At 42.0% G+C, this 23,891-nt stretch overlaps 4 protein-coding genes across 7 annotated transcripts; 2 read left to right on the top strand and 2 right to left on the bottom strand.

Moving 5' to 3' along the window:
• The first annotated feature begins 2,816 nt into the window (after positions 1 to 2,816).
• On the top strand, positions 2,817 to 4,211 carry LOC108024297 (putative gustatory receptor 98b). Its single transcript, XM_017094198.1, has 4 exons — positions 2,817 to 3,687; positions 3,741 to 3,817; positions 3,885 to 4,052; positions 4,110 to 4,211. Exons 1-4 carry the CDS (start codon positions 2,817 to 2,819, stop codon positions 4,209 to 4,211), a joined length of 1,218 nt encoding a protein of 405 aa, XP_016949687.1.
• Positions 4,212 to 4,545: 334 nt separating this feature from the next.
• Positions 4,546 to 5,967, top strand: LOC108024296 (putative gustatory receptor 98d). The gene is made up of 4 exons (XM_017094197.1): positions 4,546 to 5,416; positions 5,473 to 5,549; positions 5,611 to 5,778; positions 5,848 to 5,967. The coding sequence occupies exons 1-4, from the start codon at positions 4,546 to 4,548 to the stop codon at positions 5,965 to 5,967; spliced, it is 1,236 nt and encodes a 411-aa protein (XP_016949686.1).
• Positions 5,968 to 6,329: 362 nt separating this feature from the next.
• LOC108024682 (kinesin-like protein Klp98A) lies at positions 6,330 to 18,462 on the bottom strand. 2 transcript variants are annotated; one of them, XM_017094758.3, is made up of 12 exons: positions 17,674 to 18,462; positions 14,365 to 14,588; positions 11,250 to 11,563; positions 11,018 to 11,187; positions 10,491 to 10,926; positions 9,697 to 10,428; positions 9,459 to 9,632; positions 9,174 to 9,296; positions 8,957 to 9,070; positions 7,851 to 8,895; positions 7,618 to 7,793; positions 6,330 to 7,558 (listed from the first exon to the last, which is right to left on the bottom strand). In XM_017094758.3, exons 1-12 carry the CDS (start codon positions 17,718 to 17,720, stop codon positions 7,316 to 7,318), a joined length of 3,798 nt encoding a protein of 1,265 aa, XP_016950247.1. In that variant the 5' UTR covers positions 17,721 to 18,462; the 3' UTR covers positions 6,330 to 7,315. The 2 variants fall into 2 exon arrangements, with proteins under 2 accessions (XP_016950247.1, XP_016950248.1); XM_017094759.3 differs by lacking the exon at positions 9,174 to 9,296.
• A 442-nt stretch (positions 18,463 to 18,904) lies between these two features.
• On the bottom strand, positions 18,905 to 21,112 carry LOC108024407 (solute carrier family 25 member 45). 3 transcript variants are annotated; one of them, XM_017094320.3, is made up of 5 exons: positions 20,987 to 21,112; positions 20,616 to 20,728; positions 19,867 to 20,107; positions 19,695 to 19,809; positions 18,905 to 19,420 (listed from the first exon to the last, which is right to left on the bottom strand). In XM_017094320.3, exons 1-5 carry the CDS (start codon positions 21,030 to 21,032, stop codon positions 19,024 to 19,026), a joined length of 912 nt encoding a protein of 303 aa, XP_016949809.1. In that variant the 5' UTR covers positions 21,033 to 21,112; the 3' UTR covers positions 18,905 to 19,023. The 3 variants fall into 3 exon arrangements, with proteins under 3 accessions (XP_016949809.1, XP_050744504.1, XP_050744503.1); XM_050888547.1 differs by lacking the exon at positions 20,987 to 21,112 and having other exon boundaries at positions 19,867 to 20,090; positions 20,616 to 20,704; XM_050888546.1 differs by lacking the exon at positions 20,987 to 21,112 and having other exon boundaries at positions 19,867 to 20,120; positions 20,616 to 20,691.
• Between the last annotated feature and the right edge of the window lie 2,779 nt (positions 21,113 to 23,891).

The following is a 23,891-nucleotide window of genomic DNA, read 5'->3' as shown; positions in this document are numbered from 1 at the left end:
TGGATTCTTATCTCCCAACAATTGATACTTCCTTGAATTTGTTTCGCAGCCTGGCAAGCGATTTATCAGCAGATAACAAAATACCTTTGGCACAGCGGAAGCTTATCAGATGCCTCAGGTGGCACTAAGTTGGGGGTAAATATTAATTAGAGGGCTTCGAGTGCATTTATCGCTTGGCTACTTCCGGATATTCTACTAAAATTGTAGTTTTCCAGGTGGGTATTTAAGATACATTTATCACAGTTTTCAATATATAAATTTCGGGTATAACAAGCATCTGCAATTATTATAAAATACCTTTTTTATGCCAATTTTATTTAATGAAGCTTATTTTGGTCTAGTTGCTTGCAAGCTGGAATCTCCCCATGGCCAATCACTCTATCTATGAACTGTAAGTGCATTAAATCAGTCTCCATGACGACGCACGTGATCCGCTTTAGGGATTGAAAATGGGGATGAGTCTTTGTAAGTCATGAAAAGGAAGGGGTTGGAGTAGACGGTGAGTGCGGTGGCAGTGCAATTTAATGCGCCATGGCCACGGATATCCGTTTAATGGCCATGAATACATAAATAATAAATAATAAAATTGTATTTGTTTATTGCTCGCAGACACTCACTCGCCTTTATGTGGATTTATTTACCTTTGCGAATAAAATATATCAATATGTGTATAAATATATTTCTCCTCTTTTTTTTTTGTTCAAGTTAAATGCAATTTAAACAATACACATTATATTTATAATAAAAATGATAAAATGCTGTGGAAAAAAGCGGTTTATGTACGGACTATCTGTGCGCCAATGCCAGAGATTGGCTATTAAGGCCATGTAAATCTGCGGGTCTGCGGGGGTCTGGGTCTGGGTCTGGGGATGGTTGAGTATGGACGAGCACTTCCGTTTTCCTGTGGCCTGTTAAAAATTATTTAATTTTATTGTATTTCAATTGTTTGCTGCGGCAGGGAGGAAACAATAATCCATAGTCATTGTTACTTTGCAGCCGTGCATAATAAATGAGAAGCCTGGTCTGCCACTCTTCAGGACCTCCATATCCACCCACTTCATCAGCACATCGTCCCTCAGAGCCGATGCTAATGCATGCAATTTGCGCTGCTCTCGAAGCTGAGTGTCCTGGGATACAATGTCAGTTTGACCTTTTTCCAGACAGATATGTTATTCTTCTTACACGAAAAAGTAAATAATTTTACTGAACTTTTTTATTTATTTTTAAAATCTTTAAAATGATTATGAAAATATGGTATTTTTTAAAATAAGTAGACTTAGTTAAAAAATATCTAGGCCCAAATCCTTTAAGAAAATCAAAATAAAAGGCATTGGAGAATATACCTCCATAAAACTTAAAATAATACATTTCTTATTTAAGTAATAGCTGGCTAGTATACTATAAATAATCTTACAATTACATTTTTTTTAGGTTATGTGCGTTATTCTGGTAAAGCTTCTTTTTATAGTTTATTGGCAGCACTGGTATGCAGTGGTGCAAATATTGAATGAAGAATTTTATGAACTAAAAGCTTTTAAACTAAAAAATAATACATGCATTTGCTAATCTGGCTATTTTATTACCCTTAATCTTACATTTTACTATCAATCTTGCAAGTTATTTCTGTTATTTCTAGCCATGCTTCTTTGTATAGTTTATTGGCAGCACTGATGTGAAGTGATGCTGGATCGGGATATGTTGCTATGGCAAATTAAAAATGCCATTGGCACGGAGTCCAGCATGCAAATGCATGTCCATGTCATAGAGTTACACAAAGTGCTTAATCAAGCTTAAAAGAAAAGGACTCGCAAGAGAAACATACATGGCCAAAGTAACAAAAAATAAAACGAGGGGAAGCCTAACCGAGCGATGGGCAAAGAGGACCAGGATCAGGGTGCGGAGGTGGTTGTGGAGGAGGTGCAGCGCACTCATTGACTGTGCAAAGTGAAGTGAAGTAGTTTAAAATTAAAAAGGACACTTAATCCCGTCAATGTCTTGCCTTCGCGCCGGCAACCCTCATCCGTATCCTCGAATCCTCGTGTGTGCATGTGGATCCCCAGGATCCCTGGGAAATGCCAGCACGGGATTAGCAGGCGGTTGGGGATTGAACAAGGGGGTGTTTTCGTTTGATTTGGCTTGTGCTGCAGCATCAGCTTGCGAGGATGTGGATGCGGATGAAGGCGATGGCGGCGGTGACGTTGGATGTTTGCCCACTTTGGCTCGCAAGAAGTGCAATTATGTGCACAAAATGGAAACTGAAGCAAGAAAGTGGAGCAATTGAAAGCGACAGATGGAGAGTTGGAAATGTGTGGCTGCACATGCAATCGTCGAGAGACAATGCTGATTGCTGGCCAAAGACAAAAACAATTTAACCCACATTTGCATGGCATGGTAAATGGAAATTACCAGCGTTATGACGTGGAAATTGGCCAGGAAACCGAGATGGAAATCATGCAGTGGAACAGGCGATGACCCCCAAAAAGCAACTCGAAGCCCATCTTATCTACCTAATTAGACAAATGTGCTTGCCTTGGCATAGTGAATAATTAGGTAAGCGATGAAAACTCAGTGATGGGTAAGGTACACAATTAATTTGACACGTATGGTATTTTAGATGGTATTGGAACCATTTCCAAATGAAATGCTGATATGCTAAAGCACAAGGTATGCGCAATGCGAGTTCATTGTGATATAAAACAAAAAAAACCCATTCTCAATATTAAGTATTTGTAGTACCCTTAGGTACATTATAGATAATACACTCCTTGGGGTTTTCTTCAATGTCCTCCTCAGTATGTTCTTGAAACTCGCCCAACATGGTGGCCAAAAAGAGCCGGCTGTTGGCCTCAGCCTTTCCATATCTGCAGATATTTTCCGCGTTTTCCCTGACGCCACCGCCCCAAAGTTTTGGCAACACCTCACATAGGCGACTCAGATGGTACTTAATGGCTGGATACATGTGCTATGCAACTGGGATCATTGTGCTGGTATTGTACGTGTCATACTTAAACATTATAGCCATCAACGAGGAAGTACTGGACTACAAAGTGGCAGACTTTACCAGGGTGTTGGGTAACATTCAAAAAGGCCTATTTTCGGTTATGGCCATTGCCAACCAGCTGAATATGCCATTTAACTATCGCCGACTTGGCGGAATATACCAGGATATAGCAGATCTGGAGAAGGATATTGACGCGGCCTCTCAGTGTTTCGGTGGACAAAGATCAGGCAATGGTTTCCGCTTCCGTTTGGCCTTCGTGGGTTTGTGGTTGATCCTTTTGGTGACTCTAATCCCGCGTTTTACTCTAATGGCCATGGGTCCCTATGTCAGCTGGCCTTGCAAGGTCCTCACCGAGTTTGTCAGGATAATGCAGCAGCTCAAGAGTCTGGAATACTGTGTATTTGTTTTAATAATTCACGAATTGGTGTTGAGGTTGCGCCACACACTTCTTCAGCTGCAGGAGGACTTGGAGGACTGCGATCGGCAGGATATGCTCCAGGCCGTATGTGTTGCCCTTAAGCGGAATCAGTTGCTCATTGGACGCCTCTGGAGACTGGAGAGCGAAGTCGGAGCCTATTTCACCCTGCCCATGACTTTGCTTTTTATCTACAACGGACTGACCATCCTGCACTTGGTTAATTGGGCCTACATCAATACATTCTTGGATAACGATTGCTGCCGATATGGTTGTACTAATTATTTTTTCCCATTAAGTCTCCCTAATATCAGAATTTTTCAGACCGTTTCGGCATTTCCTCTATACTGCTCTTAAACCTTCTAGTACCCTGCCTTCTAAGTCAGCTTTGCATCAACGCTGTAAGTTTACTTATAAATTAAGTTATGATGTAATTAATTTATCCTATTGTATTTTAAATATGTCCAGTACAACTGCTTCCCTCGAATCCTGCATAAGATTCGATGCATGTCTACAGCATCCGATTTTCCCATTCTAACCAGAGGATTGCGGGAGTACTCTTTGCAGATGCAACACCTGAAGCTTCTTTTCACCTGCGGCGGATTGTTCGACATCAATTTAAAATACTTTGGAGGGGTACCAGATAATAGCCCAAATATATTTTATACTTTGCTCACATTTATGCACTTGCAGATGCTGGTCACCATTTTGGGATATATCATAATCCTTATACAATTCAAAATCCAGGCAATTGCTGAGAATAAATATAAGTCAAGTCTTAATATCAGCGCTTAAAAATTGGATAAAAACTTAAGAAGTAATATTTTTGTTATATAAGCTAAGCTAATATCTTATTCTTTGAATAATGATTAAATCACCTAAAAAGTTATCGCTTGTAATTTGAATTTAAACAAAACTAATTAAACCATTGATAGACAGACAATTTGAAATACATTAAGACAACGGTCTCAAGATCAACTGATATATTTTGAGGGACTAAATAAGTTAATCCCCTCCTAAGCTTTTAAAGCAGGCATTAATCTATTATCGATCTAATTAGGAACGAGTGTTTGTCGTCTTCTGAGGCAGCAAGTGGCGCTGGCTAGTTTCGATCCATGCCTCATCGAACATGGAAGCCAATCGCAGCCGTCTGCTGACCACAGCTCGTCCTTATCTCCAGGTTGTTTCCGTATTCGGACTCACTCCTCCACCTATATTCTTTACCAGGACAGTGCGCAGGCGACGTAGAGGCTACTTGATAGTTGGATACACTTGCTATTTGCTCGCAATTCTTCTGGTGATTATCTACGAGTGCTACGCCAACATTGTGGCCCTACACCAGGAACTAGATCTCTTCCGTACGGATGACTTAAGCAGAGTTATGGGAAGCACGCAAAAGATTGTAGTGGTACTCATGGCTATTTGCAACCAACTGAACATGCTCTTGAACTTTCGTCGCCTTCGTCGTATATATGAGGACCTGGCGGATCTGGAGAAGGATATCATTAACTCTTTTCCTTTTAGTGTAGAGGAGCGAGGGATGAGTTTTCGATGTCGATTGGCTATATTCGTGGGACTATGGATGGTGCTGCTCGTAGGCCTTATACCACGCTTCACTCTTGTGGGACTGGGACCGTTCCTTCACTGGACAAATAAAGTACTCACTGAGCTCGTCTTGATCATGATTCAACTCAAATCTGTAGAGTATTGCGTGTTTGTGTTCCTGATCTATGAGCTAGTTCTTCGGTTGCGTCATGTCCTCCAGCAGATCATGGTAGAACTAGAGGATTGTAATTGCCGGACCAGGATTCAGGAGCTGTGTGTGACTTTAAAGCGCAATCAGTTGCTCGTCGGACGAATCTGGAGTTTGGTCGGTGAGATTGGCGAATATTTTACCCTATCTATGACGCTGCTGTTCCTCTTCAATGGACTTACCATCCTGCACATTGTCAACTGGGCTCTCATAAAATCCATCAATCCGAACGATTGCTGTCAATATAGTGAGTCATACCAAAACTCAGTTAAATTACTTTACACTTTTCTTTTAAATACCTAGTGCGCATCGGGGTGACTTCCTTACTATCAATCAATATTTTTTTGGCCTGCTTTTACAGTGAGTTCTGCATCCAAGCGGTACGCATGCCTGTCCAACTTTATCTTATAAATTTAGTTCTTAATTCCAAATCTCTATTAGTACAAGAGCATTTCACGAATTCTTCACAAGATTTATTGCTTACCAATAACCGAAGATAATCAAATGCTAAATATGGGTCTAAGGGAATACTCCTTGCAAATGCAACACCTTAAGCTCCACTTCACCTGTGGCCGATTATTCGACATCAATCTCAAGTACTTTGGAGGGGTAAGACCCTAATATTCTCTCAATGGCAATTTAATGCTGTACTACAACTAATACTACAACTATTTTCAGTTGGTGGTCACTATATTAGGGTATATTATTATCCTAATACAATTCAAAATGCAAGGTTTTGCTCAATCAAAATATATGCAAACTGCTAATATCACCGAATTGAATGTATATAAGAGTTAAGGTTACAGTATAAATTTAAAATCTTTTACTTAAAAAATATATAACATAAACTTACCTGTCAACAAGGCAATGTAAAATTTAGTTATAATAACAGTACTTTCTTTTAATTTAGTAATTTGAGTATTTAACACTTTTAAAGCTAAAACAAATGCAAAAGGGAAACAGAACAAAGATTTACTCAACCCCTGCGCTAAAAGTATCTCAATCAGACATTCTACAGCAACGGATGAAGAATACATTTTGTTTACAGTTCATGATAACATACAGCATGTAAAATGTAACAACCCTACATATACTACAGTGGTGGCCTCAAAAAAGATTCACTACAACCCATTAATCAATAAACAAGAGTTCTTTACTAATTTGTATGTATTTACGTATTTATTTTTTAAGACATCAGCCACTCTGTTGTCAAATCTGTATTGGCCTGCCCCTGAGGGACATCCGTTTGAGTGGGCGGAACCATCAGGTTTCAACTACATCTAGGCTATTATTGTTTCACTTATTGCCATCGATCCCACGATCGACCAATTTCACCATTCAAAATCAACTAGCTTATTGCTATAAGTAAACTTACTCTATGCTTTTTACATTGAACATTTCATGTTGATTCATTTTCGGGAATTGTACTCATAATTAATTTAGTATAATTGCGACTCATCGATTAGGAGCTAGAACTTAGTGGCTAGTGTACCTAATACCTACTGCTAAACATCTGCCCACCTAAACCCATCAGTGTTCGATTTGTACAATTAGCTTACGCCTAAGAGATTGTAGACTACAGAGTTGTCAGTTGGATTACTATTTACTCGCTCGTGAAATGTTCGGTTACGCTCATTTGCTTGGATTCTGTTCAATAGCTTCAGTTGGTAATCACAGACTAAATAACTGGAATAACTTTTTGGAAGTTGTACACCTAGGCGTATATTTAACTAGTAAAGAGAAATAATTAACTAATTAAAACTGGCCGCAAACAGCAACAAACCATCTAACCAAGCCGCCAACACGTTGATAATAGATAGAATACATATTTGCACTTGGTGTAGTACGAGTACAAAACAGAGATTGCAACATCGCCACTGGCAGTTACATTTTACAGTGATTTCAATATAAAGCTCCGATTCAGTGAATAACAATGGGTATAAAAAATGTCGCATATATGCTCGGGTGTGAGAAAGGACACTGGTGGTCTTACATTGCTAGGGGGCTTACAGCTATAAACCTAGTTAGTAGTTTCGGCTAGCTAATCAAAACAGGTCCATGTTGTCGTTCATATAGCTTAACAGGTAGTACAAGTAAATAAAAAGACACACTGTAGGCAGGAGATAATTCAGCAGTAGGTTAACTATTATCCCGTCCCGTGCTTGCCGTTCTCGAACAGGCCCTTCTTGAAAAAAGACGACAGCTGGACGAGGGAGGAGCGTGTGAGGCCCGTTCCGCCGGGTCCCTCGTAGATGGGGCACTGCGGTATCTTCGAGCATACGACGAATAGGCGTCGCAAGTATAGTTCCAGCAGACGGCGACGATGCTTCGCCACCGGCTCGCTGTTCGAGGCGAAGAGCTCCCGCCGGGGAAAGGGTAGTGCAGATATCTGGTTCGAAATTAATCATTTAGTTAAATAGGAAAACTATCTTTCACCAGATTTCCTACCTTGGCCCCATAGCAGTGCTTCATGCACAGATGCAGCTCCCTGAAGCGACTGTATCGCCGCAGAATGTTCAATTTGCCATCGGGAAGAGCGATGCGAACCTCGTATTCGTAGTGCGTTTGCTTGCCGGCGCCCCGCATCACAAAACTCGGAATCGTAATGAAATGTTCGCCCTCGGCTACAGGAAAATAAAAATAATATAATATTTCCACAGGAATCCAATTAAAATACTTACGAAACTCGCGCATCGACGGACAGGATCTTGTCATGCTGGGTGAGTAAATCTGCGAAGTGGACTCCTCCATGCTGGTGGGACTCATCACACTCGACCGCATGATGGAACTGGCCAGCTCGTATTGCCGCTCCATGCCGGACCGCTCGTCGGCACAGCACTGCGCATGTGCCTCCAAATCCTGCACCGATTGCAGCATCTCCTGCTCCATTTGAATGTAGCGTCTCTGCAGATCCTGAAGATCTGCTATATGCTCATCCAACTGGGCCTTGTTCAAGTCCGTTTCCAGATTCTTCATGATCAGTGCCTTTTGGGCAGCGATTTTGCGCCGCAGTGAATGCAGTGGGCAGTAGGGACGTGCCGAATCCGAGTGTCGGCCCAGTTCGCAGGAGGAACAGGAGCCGGTGTCCTCATCGCTGGTACGCACTCCTTGTTTGTAGTTATTGAGGTGACCGTTCTGGATGAGAGCCTGATTACGAGTGTCCAGGCAGACACCGCTGTCGCTCATGATAGCCTGTGAGCTGGGAGTGGCACTCGGCGCTGAGAGGGAACCTCCTATTCCAAGGCTGCCACTTCCACTCCCACTGCTGGGACCGGCGGTGCAAGTGCGTGAGGTTTCCTCGCTGCTGCCCGATAGGTCATCCTTGCGCGTGTCCTCCGCCTCGTCCTCCGCATCGCAGGAACAATTGCTGAGCGGCGACTGTTGGCCCTCCGTAATGGTGGGCGATGAGACGAGCGACAGGTTGGACTGGGCGGTATGGAAGGTATCACAGGTTTCGTATGTGTCCGACTTGGACACATCGTCAGCCTCGTTTGTACTGGTCGAGGTGGACATGGACTTGTTGCCCAACTGAAGCTTCATGTTCTGCTTCCTGGTGCGCATCGCCTGAGACTCAGCCTCACTTTCGGCGCGTTCCAGACGAAGACGCTCCAGCTGGGCCTGGATCTCCAGCATGGTCTCATCGACCTTGGCAATTTTAGTAGTGCTGGCATTGAGTATTCTCTCCTTTTCAGCTATTTGTTCGTCCAATTTGCGGATTTCCTCGTTCTTAAATGATTTTATTAGGATTAACAATAAAGTTTGTTGTTTATTAAATAATTATATTTACATTTCTTCGCACAGTGTCTTTAATAAACTGAGCTGCAAACAAATCCAAGGAATCCGACACCTGCAATAGCAGTTCATCGTTCAGAGGTGTGCCCTCTTCGATCTTCATTCCCATCTGTGAATGCGAAAGTACATGTTTTAAGCAATACACTTTAAAGATTTCATTTATGAGCTAATCTAATCTCTAGGCAAAATAATTTCTAAACAAACGAACAAACCTCGTCCAGTTTGCCACAATCTTGCAGTTCCTGCAATTCTTTCGCTACATACTCAGAGAAATCTCGTTTCTTAGAGTCGAGCTGCGTCTGAAACGCTGAAATTTGTCTACACACAATGTCGATCTAAAACGAAAATGGAACGAACAGAAAATCGTAAGGAACATAAAGCCAAAACAAGAGAAACAATAAAGGAGAACAGGCAATGTAACAAGCACAATGATCAATCCATCCATTTTAAAGAACAATTAATGGTGACATGCAATCATGGGATCAGATCTGACGCACCTGAACCTTCTCATTGTTCTTCTCCCACAGCAGCATGTCCTTGCGGGCAATCAGCTCCTGTTCCCGGCAATTCAACACCTGCAAACCGTCGATTTCCTCCTGCTCCAAGCGAATAAGCTCTTCGGTCAGCTTGCGCACTTTGGTCTTGTATTGGTCGTGCATCTGGACGCGTTCCTAAATAAAGAAATTCGGAATGTTTAGTACCTCAATACATTAGTTTTCTACTTCAGCTACTTACCACATTGAGTTGCTTCAGGGCGTTTTCTATGGTATCCAGAATCTTACGATTCTCGTCCTGCATTTCGGGATCGTCTCGCGACATAGGTCGCTGAGGATAATACTGCCGCTCTGGACGTTTGTAGGGCGAGGCTCCATCCTCATCCGAGTATATGCTGCAGGTGAGTAGGTTTTCCTTTGAGGAGGTGATCAGCGAAAGCCGGGACATGTCAAGCTGCGAGCGACTCAAATCCTTCCTTAGCTTGGCAGCCTCGGCGGGATTGTTAAAACGGAAGATGTTGGTTCGCCCCAGCAATATGATATCGCCCTGCGAGATCTGCTTGGGTTCGTCAATTAGGTGGGCGTTCACCCAGCACTGGGCCAGCGGCCAGGGATGCAGAGTTACCACTCCGCCCTTCAAAACAATGCTGCAATGCTGCGCCCGTATGCCATCGCCGGCCAACTCGATGTCCTGCGCCACTTCCGCATCCTCGCTGCCAATTCGCGTCTCGCCCTCCTTCAGACTGTAGAGCGTCACGCCGGTGGTCACGTCGTTGTGGATGCCAATTAGATGCGGCATCTCTGAGTCAAGAACCACGCCCACGCCCGACTTGCGCAGACCCAGACTCTTTTGCTCCTGCAAAATGGACTGGGCCACCTTCCACTTTTCCGTCCACTCCTCGGTGAGTACCTTCTCTTGAGCCTCCTTCTTTTGCAGATCCGCCAGTACCTTAAGCGATGGCTGCAGCGAGTGCTAGGCGAAACAATACGCAAATTGTATATTTCAAGTAAGAATAAAATCATATAGCTACTTACAATATCCCCCGACAACATGGACTTGAGCTTGTTGATCTCCTCCCTGAGCTCGCGTATGAGCTTCACATTGGTATCCTCATTCACCGTCGGCTTGTTGATGATGTTCTTCGCCCGATTGGCGTACCGCAGCGTGCTGAGGGTTTCACTGTAGTTACAGTCTGCCGGCGAAAGGGCTGCAATCATGATGGTTTTGCTGTTGCCGCCCAAACTGTCCTTGAGCAGCCACGTGAGTATGGAGTCACGGTAGGGAATGTAGAGCACTCGCTTGCTGGCCCCATTCGGGGTGGTTGCCAGGGCGGAGCTACTGCTGTTGTGGGCGCCGCCCGTCTGTTCTGCCAGAGCCGAGATCACGCTACCCAGAGTCACCAGCGATTTGTTGATGTGGGCGCCCTCCTTCAGACGCTGACCTGTTGCCCCCGTTGCATTGGCGCGCTCACTGAAAGAAACCATATTTTGTATTTCTCCCTTGTATGATTTTACTTTCTAGAGCAGTGCTTCATGCTCCGCTTGCGTTTACGCCTACGCACCTGCCTGCCAAATCGACCAAATGGATCTTCGAGACTGTCTCGCTTGGCATGTCATTCATGAAAACCGCCTGCACAAATGTGATCGTGAAGATGGCGTGACTGCGGCTGCTCGTATCGTTCATGTTGGTGCTGGCCGTGGTGCGTTGCGCATTTCCCCGGGCGATGCATTCCTGTGGGTTGTTTTCAAAAATGAGTACAAAATTCTCAGATGCTCGAACAGCCAAAGACTCACCTGAATCTCATCGAAGTCCGAGACGGCGTGCTGTGACAGATTCTCCACATAGGGACCCAGGCTACGATGCTCCCGGACCCTGAGCCCATGGCCAGTGCTCTGGGCCGCCAGCAGATCCTTGACCCTCTCATTGTATATCTCCAGATAGCTGGCGTGGGTCCTATAGCCAGTGCCCGACTCCTGACCCACACGCATGCGGGCAAACAGCTCCTCGCAGATGCGGGGAATCAGGCCAGGATTGCTTTGGGTACCCATCATGGTGAAGGTCTTGCCAGAACCCGTCTGTCCGTAGGCAAAAACGCACGCATTGTATCCTGAAAAAATGGAAAAACGAAAGTTTCTCATTAGTTACATATTACTTAAGTACATTTATTATTATTAATTTTTTTCCACATGGTTTGAGAACCAAAGCCAAGTGAATGTTGGGCGGTTGCCACTCAAGCGCATCGTGCTACTCAAAGGTAATTGCCAGTCACGAAGGGTGCTGCAATGCTGAACCTCCCAAAAGTGTGGCAAGCATTTCGTGACTGGGTAATGAGAATGCACCATCACCGGTGACACATCATAACATTTAGATTGCAAATAAAAAATAATCAAAATTGAGGCAGCTTGCCGCCATATATGGGGTTAAATAAATAGACTATGTGCTTCATTTCTAGTTCATTATTTGTGTAGTTTTACAAAAAAAAAAAAAATGTTTTTAAAAAAACTGTTTTTTAACAATTAACTATCAATAAACTTCTGTTCTGTAGGAAAACTACTTTGTTAAATATTGATATTTGCCATTCATTGATATTTTTATAGCTGCACTTCAGCTTTTATCAGCTTGAAGTGGCTTTTACTGCCGGAGATTCCAAATATTTGCACTGACACTTAACCCCTTGAAGGCGGGCAATCGATAAGCAACTTTTTGCCAGTCAGAAAAAAGTAAGCCGTAAATATATTCAATAAATGTGGTGACTCAAAAGATGACCTATGTGAAACGTTGACTAGCGCCAACAAATTGCGACATCATCGTTGGCGCCTAGCCAGCAGCAATTAAAGCCATCGGATCCAGTGCCTTCGTCTCGAATTACCCCAAGTGGGGATGGGAGGATTGGAGGATGGGTGGCTCAAGCGTTTCAGCAGCTCGTTGGACAATCTCGATGGACGACAGGTGTGAGATAAGATTTGCTTTGGCATTCGACGCCATTGGAGACCGCACAGGTGGTGCAACAACGATTACCGACCATGCTCACAGCTTAGGAAAAATTGTCCGACGTTTAGGAGGCCACACGGAGAGAAATCTGACTACTTAAATGAATTATTTATACGTTTTAAAGTAATTTTAACATTTTTATAGATTTTTTTAACGATTTTTTGGTATTCAAATGAAGGTTTCCAGCTTATCAAGCCATAAAATTTGCTCTCACATTAATATTAATTTCCAAAATGCTTTTTTAATTTATACCATTTAATGTCATGCCACCATTTTAAATGATGTATTTGTCGACTTTGCATTTGTATCTGAATAAAAAATATTTCATTTAAAATTCTGAAATTTTCTGCCGTGCACTTGCACACTTCCAGAGAGTTGCAACTCAAACAGCCAGCCAGTTGGACGCCACTGCACCCATTGTTTATGGATCGCTTTGCAGTGTCTTGGGATATCTGCATAGCGAATGCATGTTAGCCGTTTGTCATTCGCATTCGCACTCGTGCTCGCATTCCCGCTGCCACTTTGCCCATCTTGGCTTGTAATTCGATATTGAAAGCGTGCCAAAACAACGCCGAGCGAAAAACAGCTGTTCCATTTCGCTTGGCATCTTGAGATGTGGGCGAAAGTTTGGTTTGACTTACTTTCTTGCCTAGCTTTTGCAATCAAATCGAGCCCACTTAAAAGCCAGACGAAGCGCTACATACCCTAGATTAGTAAAATAAATGCAATTAGGGATTTTTAAACAACGTATAAGCTGGCAGTCAAATCAACCAATCAATAAAATCTTGCCTCATTATTAAGATTACCTAACATTTACTAGTATTAACAGTCTACTAATGCTTGATATTGTGCGAATAAAAAAACAGGCAGTAAAATTGATAAAGAATCGAAGAAAGTATGCGCTGTCATCTCGGAGTACCTGGCGTTTCTGGAAAACTCTGGAACGGCGGACAGCCAACCAGTAGCAGGAAATTCACATGGTTATTGCTAACTGCACCTATGTACTTGCATACAAACTTAAATTCACTAATTAGCCGCCAGCAGAGCGTTTCGAGCCGAGGCAAGGTGTGTGGGCTTTTTAGTATACGTGCTGAATTTATTTTTAGAGCCGCAATGTTGTTTACAAAGCAGAAAATTTGGGCAACGAGAGGGAAAACCCAATATCAAAGCCAATAAGCAGACGCACGGGGAAAATGTAAACAAAACCGTGAGTGCAAGAAAACAGAATGAATGGCAGAAACACGCTCTCAGTGTGGGGCTAATGGAAAATGTACACAGGAAAAATATGCAAAATCTTAAAAATAAAAAACCAATTTAAAATTTACTTCTTTAAAAATAACACTTTATAATAAATATGGTTTGTCATTTCTTATCATATTTATAAAAGGTTTTTTTTGCCTCTTCATAACCTCAAACGCGAATTCTTTAGGACACTTTGTTTGTGAGTTATGGAAAATATATAAAAACAAATATCAAGACGTATTTTTCAGATTTTTTCTCTTTTCTCTTGTGGGTAACGACCCGAAAACGAAAGACCATAGAACTCAAACGCGAATTCTTTAGGATACTTTACATAGAACACTTTCAAGACCTTTTTCCTAGAATTTTCTTCATAACCTCAAACGCGAATTCTTTAGGACACTTTATCTATGAGTTATTGAAAATATATTAAAAAAAATATGAAGAAGCATTTCTCAAACCCGAAAACGAAAGACCATACCCCTCAAACGCGAATTCTTAAGTATACATTAAATATATCATTTTGAAGACCTATTTCCCAGACTTTTTCCGTGCATTTCTCATGTGGGTGACGACCGGAAAACGAAAGCCCCTAGACCAACGCCCGCTCAATTAGCTGGGGGTTAATGCGTCACAACTGGGTAATCGAATGGCGTGACCCCCTGGACCTTGGCTCACCTTCGTAGGCGCAATCGACGACGTCGTTGCCCAGATCGCTGTACACCTGCTCCTGGGTGGCAAAGTGCGGATCCTCCGCATCGAATGACCAGTAGGAGTAGTCGAATGTGAAGTCATGATGACTGTCCCGGCCGGCGTCGCGAATGGACTGCAGACGGGGCTTCAGGAGACGCGTCTTCTTGTTCTCCATCTCCATGATGAGCTGGGCGTCCATGTCGATCTCACTGCAAGAAAGGGAAGTGCAAATGACACTATTATTTATTGCTTGTCCATGAAAGTTGTCAGAGCTTGTCGCAAATAATGGTTCTCCGGCCGACAGTCATCGTTCAAGCCCATTGTTAAAGTTTTATATAGTAAATGCGGCTTACTTTTGCTCCCAAACACCTCCGCAGTCCCGCCCCTCGGGGCCTTTCGTGTTGGAATATAAATAGAGCGCACAGCTTGCTCATAAATATTCCTATTAACGATTTTTGCACGACCCGAAACAAATGGCGAAAAGTCAGAGGGCGTTTACACGGGGAAAACGAATGGAATTAGAAGAGAAATGGACTGCCCCATGCAATCCAATTGACATGTTTGCCCTGGGATCAGGCGACGTTCGGCTGGCTGTGGATTAAAAAAAGAAAATCCGGTTTGGAGGGCATAAAAAACCGAAAGACTTGATTGCAACATCAAAGGGAAAAGCGGCGCATGTAGAGGAGATGGAAAAACTCGCGTCCGGGCATAGAACATTCGTTTAGAGATGGAACCGAACCGGTTGACTGGAGTTCATGGAGGCACCCACACGCGGAAATAGACTCCGACTGGCAAGAAAACACACTCGAAAGCGCATCTAAATAAACAGAGGAGCCCCGATAGCACCCAATTCATGGAAAAAGAGGCTATAGTCCCTACAAACTCGATTATACGGGTCATAACTTTTAGGCTGAGGTATACAGAAAAAGATCACATGATTGGTATTATAATTGTGCTTACTATCTGTACTTTTTATCGGGGTTCAAAAGTATCTTTAAGTAGATTTATTGCAAAAGAAGATTACTTCTTAAAAGGGTTTCTCTGAGTTTTAGGTTTACATATTATATATATTAAGGGATGTATTTAGGTACTTTTCAGGGTACAAAATGTATTATGATAGATATTTTCAGAAAAAATAAACCTATTTCCTTGCAATTTAAGGGTATTTCTTTGGCGATTCAACCTCATATATCTCAAATGAGAGTTCTAGTGCCATGTCCCATTTCGAGCGACAATTGTAGGTCATTCCTCTTTCCTCCATGACTGCTGCGCTCCACTTTGCTACAAATGTATGCTGCACTCAAGTCGGCTCAGTGCTCATTGCGTTTGAGTGGCTTTAATTCTTTAATCTTTGGCCCGATGAGCGGGCAGACCTCCAGATGGAGATTACGGGTAGGGAAGAGCGGCTATGTTGGCAGAGCCATCGCCCCATTTAACCAACTTCACTCCCTGCGGCGGGAAATTCTTTTAAACGTTGATTCATTCCCCAATTAAACATTTGTGCGGGACACCAACAATTTCGCCTGTCTGACTCACAGCAGCGATGAGATATGGCTGTGGAACTTGTTCGGCCAGTTTCGTGCCAAAATCAAAATATTGCTTTGGCTTTTTCTTTGGGTGCAGTGCATATAAGCATACCTGTAGGTAATTATAGTAGATTTCTGCTTTTGTTTTCGCTTGGAGGCTACTACGGGCAGTCAGTCTTGCATGCCCACCGAGGAGCCGTGGAAATATGTGCTAAAAATTTCCGTCCGGAGGCCAAACAAACTGGGCAAAAATGTACAGTGAAAGCTCTCTAAAAGTGCTTAAAGTATTGGAAAAAAAAAATTATATAATGATGAATGATAAATGAATGTACTACATTTGATCTTGTAAAATGATTTTCTGGAAAATCGAGATGTAAGAAATAAAGTTTGAAATAAAATACTAAAATAAAAAATTGTAATTCAGAAAGTAGTATATCAGTAAAGGCTTTAAAATATGTTTCCTAAAACTGCCTTGAATCATATATTATTTTTTAACATTTTTTTTCAGACGTTCACTCTATCGAGTCTCTCCTGTCTTTGCAAGTAGCTGCTTTGCATAAGTCTGAGCCGAAACGATGATGTCACAACTCGGCAGGGAGTTTAGCTCTAGTTTTTGCCATTATAATTACAGCATTTGCCCGCTGATGATGTTGTTTTATTTCATGCACAATTAACACACGGCAAGCCGTAAACTCGGGGCCCACAAAGGCCCGCTTCGTACGGGTTCATGTGATTTTTATATCGAACCCCGAGATGAATGACATCATTACGGGGCATATCTTTCTTTGTCTGGCGGTTCTGCCAACCTCTCTGCGCGTCTGTCTTTATTTTTCTCCTGGCTTTGTTTCGATTCGGCCTTATGCGCAAGTAACTGTGCCAAAAGCAATGACCGCTTCGCGAGATAGACAGCATAAAGACCCAAAAAGCATAACAAAATACAGCAACAAAAGTGCTTAGCGATCGTAGACGAGGTTGGTAAAATAAAAAACGCGCTTGATGTGGTTTTAGGTAGGCCCATTTGGCTAGACTTAGTACTTTTCATGTTTTCGAGGGGATTTCTTTGTACCCTAATTTGTAAACCAAAATTGTGGAATTTCTGGCGATTTGTTGCCATTCTTTAGGGCTAGTCAAATGCGCAAAAAATTTCCCAACGTTCATTGAGGGGCGTTTTAAACTTTATACGCCTTATCACGGGTTTCGAACAAACATTTGCCTACTTATATTATAATTGAGGACATTGTAAAAACTCTAGCTATGTGTCACTACTAAAACAAAATGTTTATACTATTCATTAATAAGTTTGACAAATATTATTTTAAAAATGCTCCAAAAATTTGGATAATCACAAAAAAGTAGTCTAAATTAATGGGTGAAATCATGTAATTTAAAACTAAGAAGACCCAATTCTTAAAAAAAATTTATTTTTTATTTTCTTTTGATATTTTTTGGAGTCTTTTCTATAAACTTGACATATTCTTTCCGTAGAACTTGCCAAATATTTGTTATGTTAGTAATGGGTAGCTGTATTATGGAAACTTTGAACTAAAAACACGATTTAAAAACTTCTATGATATACTATTTTTAAAGAACATTGGAAAAGAGCAAACCCCACTTTATGTTGTAGTTCAAGCAATTAGTTTTAGATCGTAAAGTCCCTATCTAAGACCTAGATTTCATCTCATTTATTGGTTTGTCTGTTTTTTTCTAAGGGTTCTACTATTTTGACCCGTGCTGTGCCTATTAATCGTTATAGAATATCTGCACTTACCGGGAGTTGAAGGGGCGAACCCTCACGGCGACCTTGAGTGACGACATTTCGACGGATTCTTGCACTCCTGTATTTGGGTGGTGGGTGGTTGGGCGGTGGCAGGGGGCGTTGCGGAACGGGGGGCGTTCTTAGCACGTACAGTACGCCAAAAAAAAAACTTGCAGCAGCAGGTTTTCTGGTTTGTTGTTGTTCTCGCCTGACCACTTGCCACGTAATTTGATTTTTGTTTTGTTTTGGGGTGGCTTCCAGGGGGGTTAAAAGGGGGCGTCTGGAAGAACTGTTGGGGGAGGGGGGAGGTCAGCACTGGAAGGCAATTCACTCTGTTGCGTTTTTCACCGTTTCTTTTCGCTTTGCCCTGCTCTTCAGTTTGTTTTTCTCTTCGCCTTCCTGTACACCGTTATGCCGAGCGACTGCCACCTCCTGTCCGCAAAACCAGCGAACTCTGCGAACTTTTCGCGCCGCCACAAGCAACTGCACATACTACCACCAGGGGAAATAACAATAATTGTGCGCAATTCGACATTAATTCACTTGCACAACGCTGCTGCTGCTGCTGCTTCTGCTGCCACTTTTCGGAGCTGCTCATCGCAACTCGCTGCGCCTCTTCACTTGGCCATGCCTGCAGGTGTGCACTCAGATATCCACTGGAGCACGCATCATTAAAGGCAGCGCCATGGAAATTAGCAAACGAGGATGTATCTACACTTTTCACTTCGATTTGGTTTTATTATCTGATTTTTTTAAAGAACGCGACGCGACGTTGTGTTGTTGTGGACAGCTCCGATAGACGATAGACACTGATGATAAACATTTATGGGCGATAAGCGAGGAGTATTCGATACAAAGTTCACATAATCTATACTCGATATTTTGCAACGTAACGTAAGCAAACGTAAGTGTCAGAAACGTAAGCGTAGTTTATGGCTTAGAACTCGGATGGAAACCTAGCGATGACGCAAACCCAGGAAGTCGTCAAAAAAATAAATGGCGGAAATTCGTTCAAAACAAACTGAGTTCGAATTCTATAAAGCCGAGCGACTTCAGAGGAATCGTTACTATTTAAAGTATTTAAAATATAAATTGGTTTATAGCAAGAGCAAATTTTACCTCTGTTTTTCAAGCTTTTAAGCACACGTTTTCGAGACAAAAAATACTCGATTTCAGAACATTTCGGTTTACTCTTCCTATCCCTCTTCGCAAATATTTATAAATATTTTTATAACATAATTCGTACAGTGTAGAAAAAGCGTAAATAGTTTACTAAGTTTCAATCACTTTCGGTTAACGAGATATCAAAGTGCACAGCATACGGACTAGTTAAAGCTCTTAATCACCACCAGGCTGGCTGGGTCAGACGTAAGTACCATTCCACCGCTGGCACCACTCCAGGGCGTACTCGTATCCCAGAAAGGTGGCTGCGTTGAAGGGAACCGCCCGCGCCACCAGCATCCAGCTGCCCCGGAAGATGCTCCTCCAGCCGTAGGCCCTGTACTGCACCCGCACGCAGTGGAAGATGCCCCGGTACTTGTGGTTCTCATCCGCCTGCATCAGCGTCTTCACCACGTCGAACGGAATGACGCACACCCACGATATGACGCCCGCCCAGGCTCCCGCCAGCGTGGTCACCAGGAGGTTCACACTCGATCCGTCCGCCTGGCTGCGTCGTCGGCGCACAAAGTCCCGCCTGTCCATGTAGTCAACCCCTTGACGATAGGCCAGCATGTAGATGCCGTAGGGCAGGACGTCGCTGTAAAACAAACCATAGCCTTTGACAGTTAAAAAGTTAAAGTCGATTATAGGAAGTCCCCTTAAAGTAGATTTTTTAAATGACTCATTAACCTTCAGAGAAGCCCTTCGGTTTACCCGGAAACACAAAAAATTCTAGAATTGACGGGGTTAGGTGTTCATTAATCTGATTTTATATAAAGTATATACGAGTATGTTTTATGGAACACAAAATATTAATTAGTAAACACCATTATAATTATAAATTTAGCAATAATTTTAACATTAAATCTTACCGGCACATCATGGGCAGGAGACCTCGGTAAAGTCCCGAGATCCCATCAGTCTTGAGTATCCTTTTGAAAGTCCCAAAGGCAGTCCGCCGCTGGCCATAGAGGTAATCATTATAATCTGTGGGCTTGCGAGGATTAGCTTAGTTTCAGGATGGTCAAATCGTGTGAAACCTACAGGTCGCCGTCTGCAGGCGGACTTTGATCAGTTCCATGGGACATGCGATGAAGGACTGGACGAACCCGGCCACCGAGCCCGCCAGGAACATGTTGTGGTACTCCAGCTGCTCCCGCTGGTAGTCACTGTGGCACACCTTCCTCAGCTGCCGCAGGTGGTTGCCATAGATGCCGAAGAGCAGCGAGTTGATCGCTCCCGTCGAGATGAACGGGAAGAACATGCCCCTGTAGAAGCCGTTGACCTTTAAAGCGATGCTGGCCGATTACACCGATTACCTCCCTGCCGCCATCCCCAAGAGATTACGTCAAGGCAGCGTCCTTACCACTAAATACCTGATAGTCTTTAAAAATCTACTCCAATCTTGTTTAAAAAGTCTTTACCTTAACTTCATTTATTAAAATATAAAAAAATGGCAAAATATATATGTATATCCTTTTTATAGGTAGGATCAACTAACCTCTTCCTGACGGAATTTAAAAAACATAAATTAAGCAAACAACTTGAGAAGTATTTAAGTAAGCAGTAAAAAAATATTAAAAGTAGTTATGTTTACTTTACTAATTAAATTTTACAAAGAGTAGAGAGTAAAATTAAAGTAAAGTATTCAATTCAATTCGTTTAGTTTTTTTCGATAAAGATAGGTTTTAATTTCTGCCACTCCCAAGCAAATATTTTGAATTTCAAATACAAGTTAAAAAATTAACGCTGTTCAAGACACCAAATCGACGTAATCCCTTGCTTAAACTTACCCCATTGTTGCGGCTGTAGATCTGGTGAATGGCTGTCACGACGGATGAATTCGAGGCCTGTTGCCACACTTTGATTGTGTCGAGTGGGTGGGCCACCAGCACGCCGCAGGCACCTTAACAACATAAAGAATATAGCATAAATTAATTAAAAATTGTGGCCACAAAGTTGAGCACATGTTGAACGGCCGCCGAATGCGGCTTGCCAAGAATTCGATGGATCAGGGGCGCTGCACGTGAACTTGACCATGGCGCCCGTTTCTCGGCGGGGCTGCTGCCGTTCCCCTCAACAAGTGGCTGCATTGCGTCATTCCCAGACTCTTCCCCATATGGAATGCACTATGACGACTCCCAGCTGGAGCTTTTCCACTCACCGCCAAAACATCCGGCCACAAAATCGCAATAGTTTTCCCACTTCATGGATAGAGTATTTAGCAAGTGGGTGGAATTTTCAAAAATTGATTTTTCTCGCGATTTTCCAACTGCACCTGACGACGGCAGCGAACCAACTGCAACAGCTTTTGTGGCTCGGCGGCAAAGCTCTGCGAGATTTACTAGCTTTCCCAACTAACAGAAGCTGACTGCTAAAATACGCCAAAACCGAAAGGTTTATTTTTCAAAATAGTGGGTTTTTTCTCCTAAACTGATTGATCATTGACTTTGATTTTTTCCAATTCAATCTGCCACGTGAAAAGCAATTGTTGAGTCCTAGGCAAGTGCCTTACAGCGGCCTGCGGAATAGGTCTGCCCAGCCTCTGCCGGCACACGTACAGCGTACTTCGTGGCGACCGCTGCTTTAAAGCTTCCTCTCAAAAGATGGTTATCATGGCCAGCATTCAAATCAAACAAGTTTTGTGTTTTATTTTGTATTTATTAATTTTTTATTGTTGATTGATCTCTTTGCTTCTTTTCTCTCCTTTTGCTCTTACTCATTCATTCAGTTTTTGTATGTTTTTCATTGGGTTTTTAATCATTTTTGGTTAATTCTGCTTGCAGCTAAATATTTTTTTTCTCTGCGCCATGCAATTTCAACTTTTCTGCTGCCCCTCGCCATTAGTTTTGCTGTTTTTCGCACACTTTCTGCCTGGATTCGAAAGCAATCAACTAAACCTTTGTTTTCCGATGCTCTTGTATATATAATTTTTTATATATATATATATATGACCTATATATATTTATTCCCATTTATGTTTGTGTAATTATAATTTACTCTTTATATTTACTCTCAGCATAAGATTTTGTTTAGTTGTGTGGGTGTGTGTGGGTGTTTTGAGTGTGTGTGAGTGAGTGTGGGTGTGTGGGCTGTGGGCTGTGGGTGAGTGTGGTGCAGTGTGCCTTTAACCCAAGAAAACAATCGAAATACTCGCACACCGTCCTACAGAACACGAACTCAAAGTTATACATAATAATAATAGCATGTGTCATATACGATAGGTTTTTTTACAAGTCTAGAACATAAGAAAATACATAATTCACATATATATTTATCCCTTTCCGTCGGCTCCGTTCTCATTTCATTGTTAGTATCCATAGTGTTTATATTGTTTAAGCGCTTCAACTATTTTCTGCTCTTATTGTTGTTGGTTTTTGTTAGCATTTGCATTTGTTTTTTGTTTTTGTTTTTGTTTTTCTTCTTGTTCTTGTTTTTTTGTTTTCTTTTCATTTTTGATGCAACGTTGTTAATGCGACTTTATTTTTAGTACACTTCTTAGTACAGGGTTTTTGTCTCTAAAAGTACTTAACGAGTTTTGCTTTTGCTTATACTTCTTTGCCCAGCTGGCTCTAAGCAGCTGCTGCAGTTACGATATAACATGCTCGATTTGTTTATACATATAAATACAATAATAGAAACTATAGTTAAGTTACCATATAAGTGAAAGCGGACTAAACAGGTTAACTCAGAGTGCAACAGAAGTGTTGATCACAAAACAAACAGAAATGAAGAGAAAGTAATCGTTACAAACCACTCGACTTATACATGTATTTATCGTTTATTAGGCATTCTTTTTCAACATCTTTGCTTTAATTCTTGTTGTTTACTTGAATTCTTGTTTCGTTTTTACACTTGCATTATCTGAATATGTTTCCTTTGTCACTGATTGGCATCCTATGCGAACATCAACGTTAACTAGAGTGGGTCCTATTCGAGGGTGATGGGTCTGCTAGTTAGGAATAGAGTTTTGGTGTCACGGGGGATTGGCATAACAAACAGGCCAAGCACTCCTGCCTTTGACTTCTAACATGCTACAGTCCTGTTTTCTTAGTTTTTGGTGTTCTTCTTGGGATCTCTTTGAAGGCAGTACGACTTAACGCTCGGGGTTACCCGTTTCTGATCTGATCCGATCGCTATTGCTTCTCAATGGGGGCTGATGATACTCGTGATTTTTCTGTAGTAGCTCTAGTTGTAGTTGCTGTTTAGGCTTGGGCTTTGTTTAGCTATTTGTTTGTTAATTACACGCTAATATAAAGATGCAAAACTTTCTTACACACGTTGCTTAGTATTTAGGCCATAGGTTCTTTTTTGTTTTCGAAATATACTCTCTGCTCTAGCCGACGACTCTTTAGTGGATGCACTTCATACGCTTAGCCCTCGCTCCGGTATTGTTGCATATTTTTGACGTTTTACAAACATATTTAATAATAACGCTAACTTTTACGTTTTCTTTAGGGTTTTTTATAGTTCTTTTTTTTGTGTTTCTTATTTTCCAGTTTTGTTTGCAATATATGTGTATAATAACTCACGATTCACAGACACAATTATCTTTAATATTATATGAACTCTTGCGGTTTCGCTTAATGAGAGACATTCATTAGTGGATATTTTCATCTCGTCCTATTTTTGCTTCCCTATCGCCGCCTCTGCTCCTAGTTTTCTTTTGTTTTTCTCCTATAATGCATGTTTTCCTATACTTTGTAATGGGCGTGAGAGTCGAATGAACAAACATACATATGCATAGTTTATTTTTCATATATAAATTTCATATATTTCCTTACTATGAGAGTGCGGCTAAGTGTGAGTTGTGAGTGTGATGGTGAGTGAGAATGCCGGGAAAGCGGTCCAAAAGTACTGCCCCACTTAACTTAGCTACATTATTTACAATTGAAAGAATTGTTTAGCAAATCGAATGACAATTGTGCGCATTTCCGTGAGGATTGAAAATAAATTAATTGAATCGAGAAGAGTCGAAAAGGAATTGGCAGAACTATGTGGCTTGCGACACTGGACCGCTTTCGGCAGAGATATACATTGATGCAAGGGATATTATAGTGTGTGGACGC

The sequence above is a fragment of the Drosophila biarmipes genome, chromosome 3R, assembly GCF_025231255.1.
Source record: "Drosophila biarmipes strain raj3 chromosome 3R, RU_DBia_V1.1, whole genome shotgun sequence".
NCBI lineage: Eukaryota > Metazoa > Arthropoda > Insecta > Diptera > Drosophilidae > Drosophila > Drosophila biarmipes.
Note: the sequence above shows the minus strand (reverse complement) of the source record. Positions and strands in the feature narration are given on the sequence as shown.

What these genes read in the sequence shown, in the direction of transcription:
- LOC108024297 (XM_017094198.1), top strand. Translation starts at nt 2,817, where the DNA reads ATGGTGGCCAAAAAGAGCCGGCTGTTGGCCTCAGCCTTTCCATATCTG. An exon ending in TAACGATTGCTGCCGATATG is followed by an intron (nt 3,688 to 3,740) that starts GTTGTACTAATT and finishes AGAATTTTTCAG; the next exon opens with ACCGTTTCGGCATTTCCTCT. An exon ending in GTCAGCTTTGCATCAACGCT is followed by an intron (nt 3,818 to 3,884) that starts GTAAGTTTACTT and finishes AAATATGTCCAG; the next exon opens with TACAACTGCTTCCCTCGAAT.
- LOC108024296 (XM_017094197.1), top strand. Translation starts at nt 4,546, where the DNA reads ATGGAAGCCAATCGCAGCCGTCTGCTGACCACAGCTCGTCCTTATCTC. An exon ending in GAACGATTGCTGTCAATATA is followed by an intron (nt 5,417 to 5,472) that starts GTGAGTCATACC and finishes TTAAATACCTAG; the next exon opens with TGCGCATCGGGGTGACTTCC. An exon ending in GTGAGTTCTGCATCCAAGCG is followed by an intron (nt 5,550 to 5,610) that starts GTACGCATGCCT and finishes AATCTCTATTAG; the next exon opens with TACAAGAGCATTTCACGAAT.
- LOC108024682 (XM_017094758.3), bottom strand. Translation starts at nt 17,720, where the DNA reads ATGTCGTCACTCAAGGTCGCCGTGAGGGTTCGCCCCTTCAACTCCCG. An exon ending in CGGACTTCGATGAGATTCAG is followed by an intron (nt 11,188 to 11,249) that starts GTGAGTCTTTGG and finishes AACAACCCACAG; the next exon opens with GAATGCATCGCCCGGGGAAA. An exon ending in CCATGTTGTCGGGGGATATT is followed by an intron (nt 10,429 to 10,490) that starts GTAAGTAGCTAT and finishes TGTTTCGCCTAG; the next exon opens with CACTCGCTGCAGCCATCGCT.
- LOC108024407 (XM_017094320.3), bottom strand. Translation starts at nt 21,032, where the DNA reads ATGAAGTGGGAAAACTATTGCGATTTTGTGGCCGGATGTTTTGGCG. An exon ending in TCTACAGCCGCAACAATGGG is followed by an intron (nt 20,108 to 20,615) that starts GTAAGTTTAAGC and finishes ATCGCTTTAAAG; the next exon opens with GTCAACGGCTTCTACAGGGG. An exon ending in CTCCTGCCCATGATGTGCCG is followed by an intron (nt 19,421 to 19,694) that starts GTAAGATTTAAT and finishes TTTGTTTTACAG; the next exon opens with CGACGTCCTGCCCTACGGCA.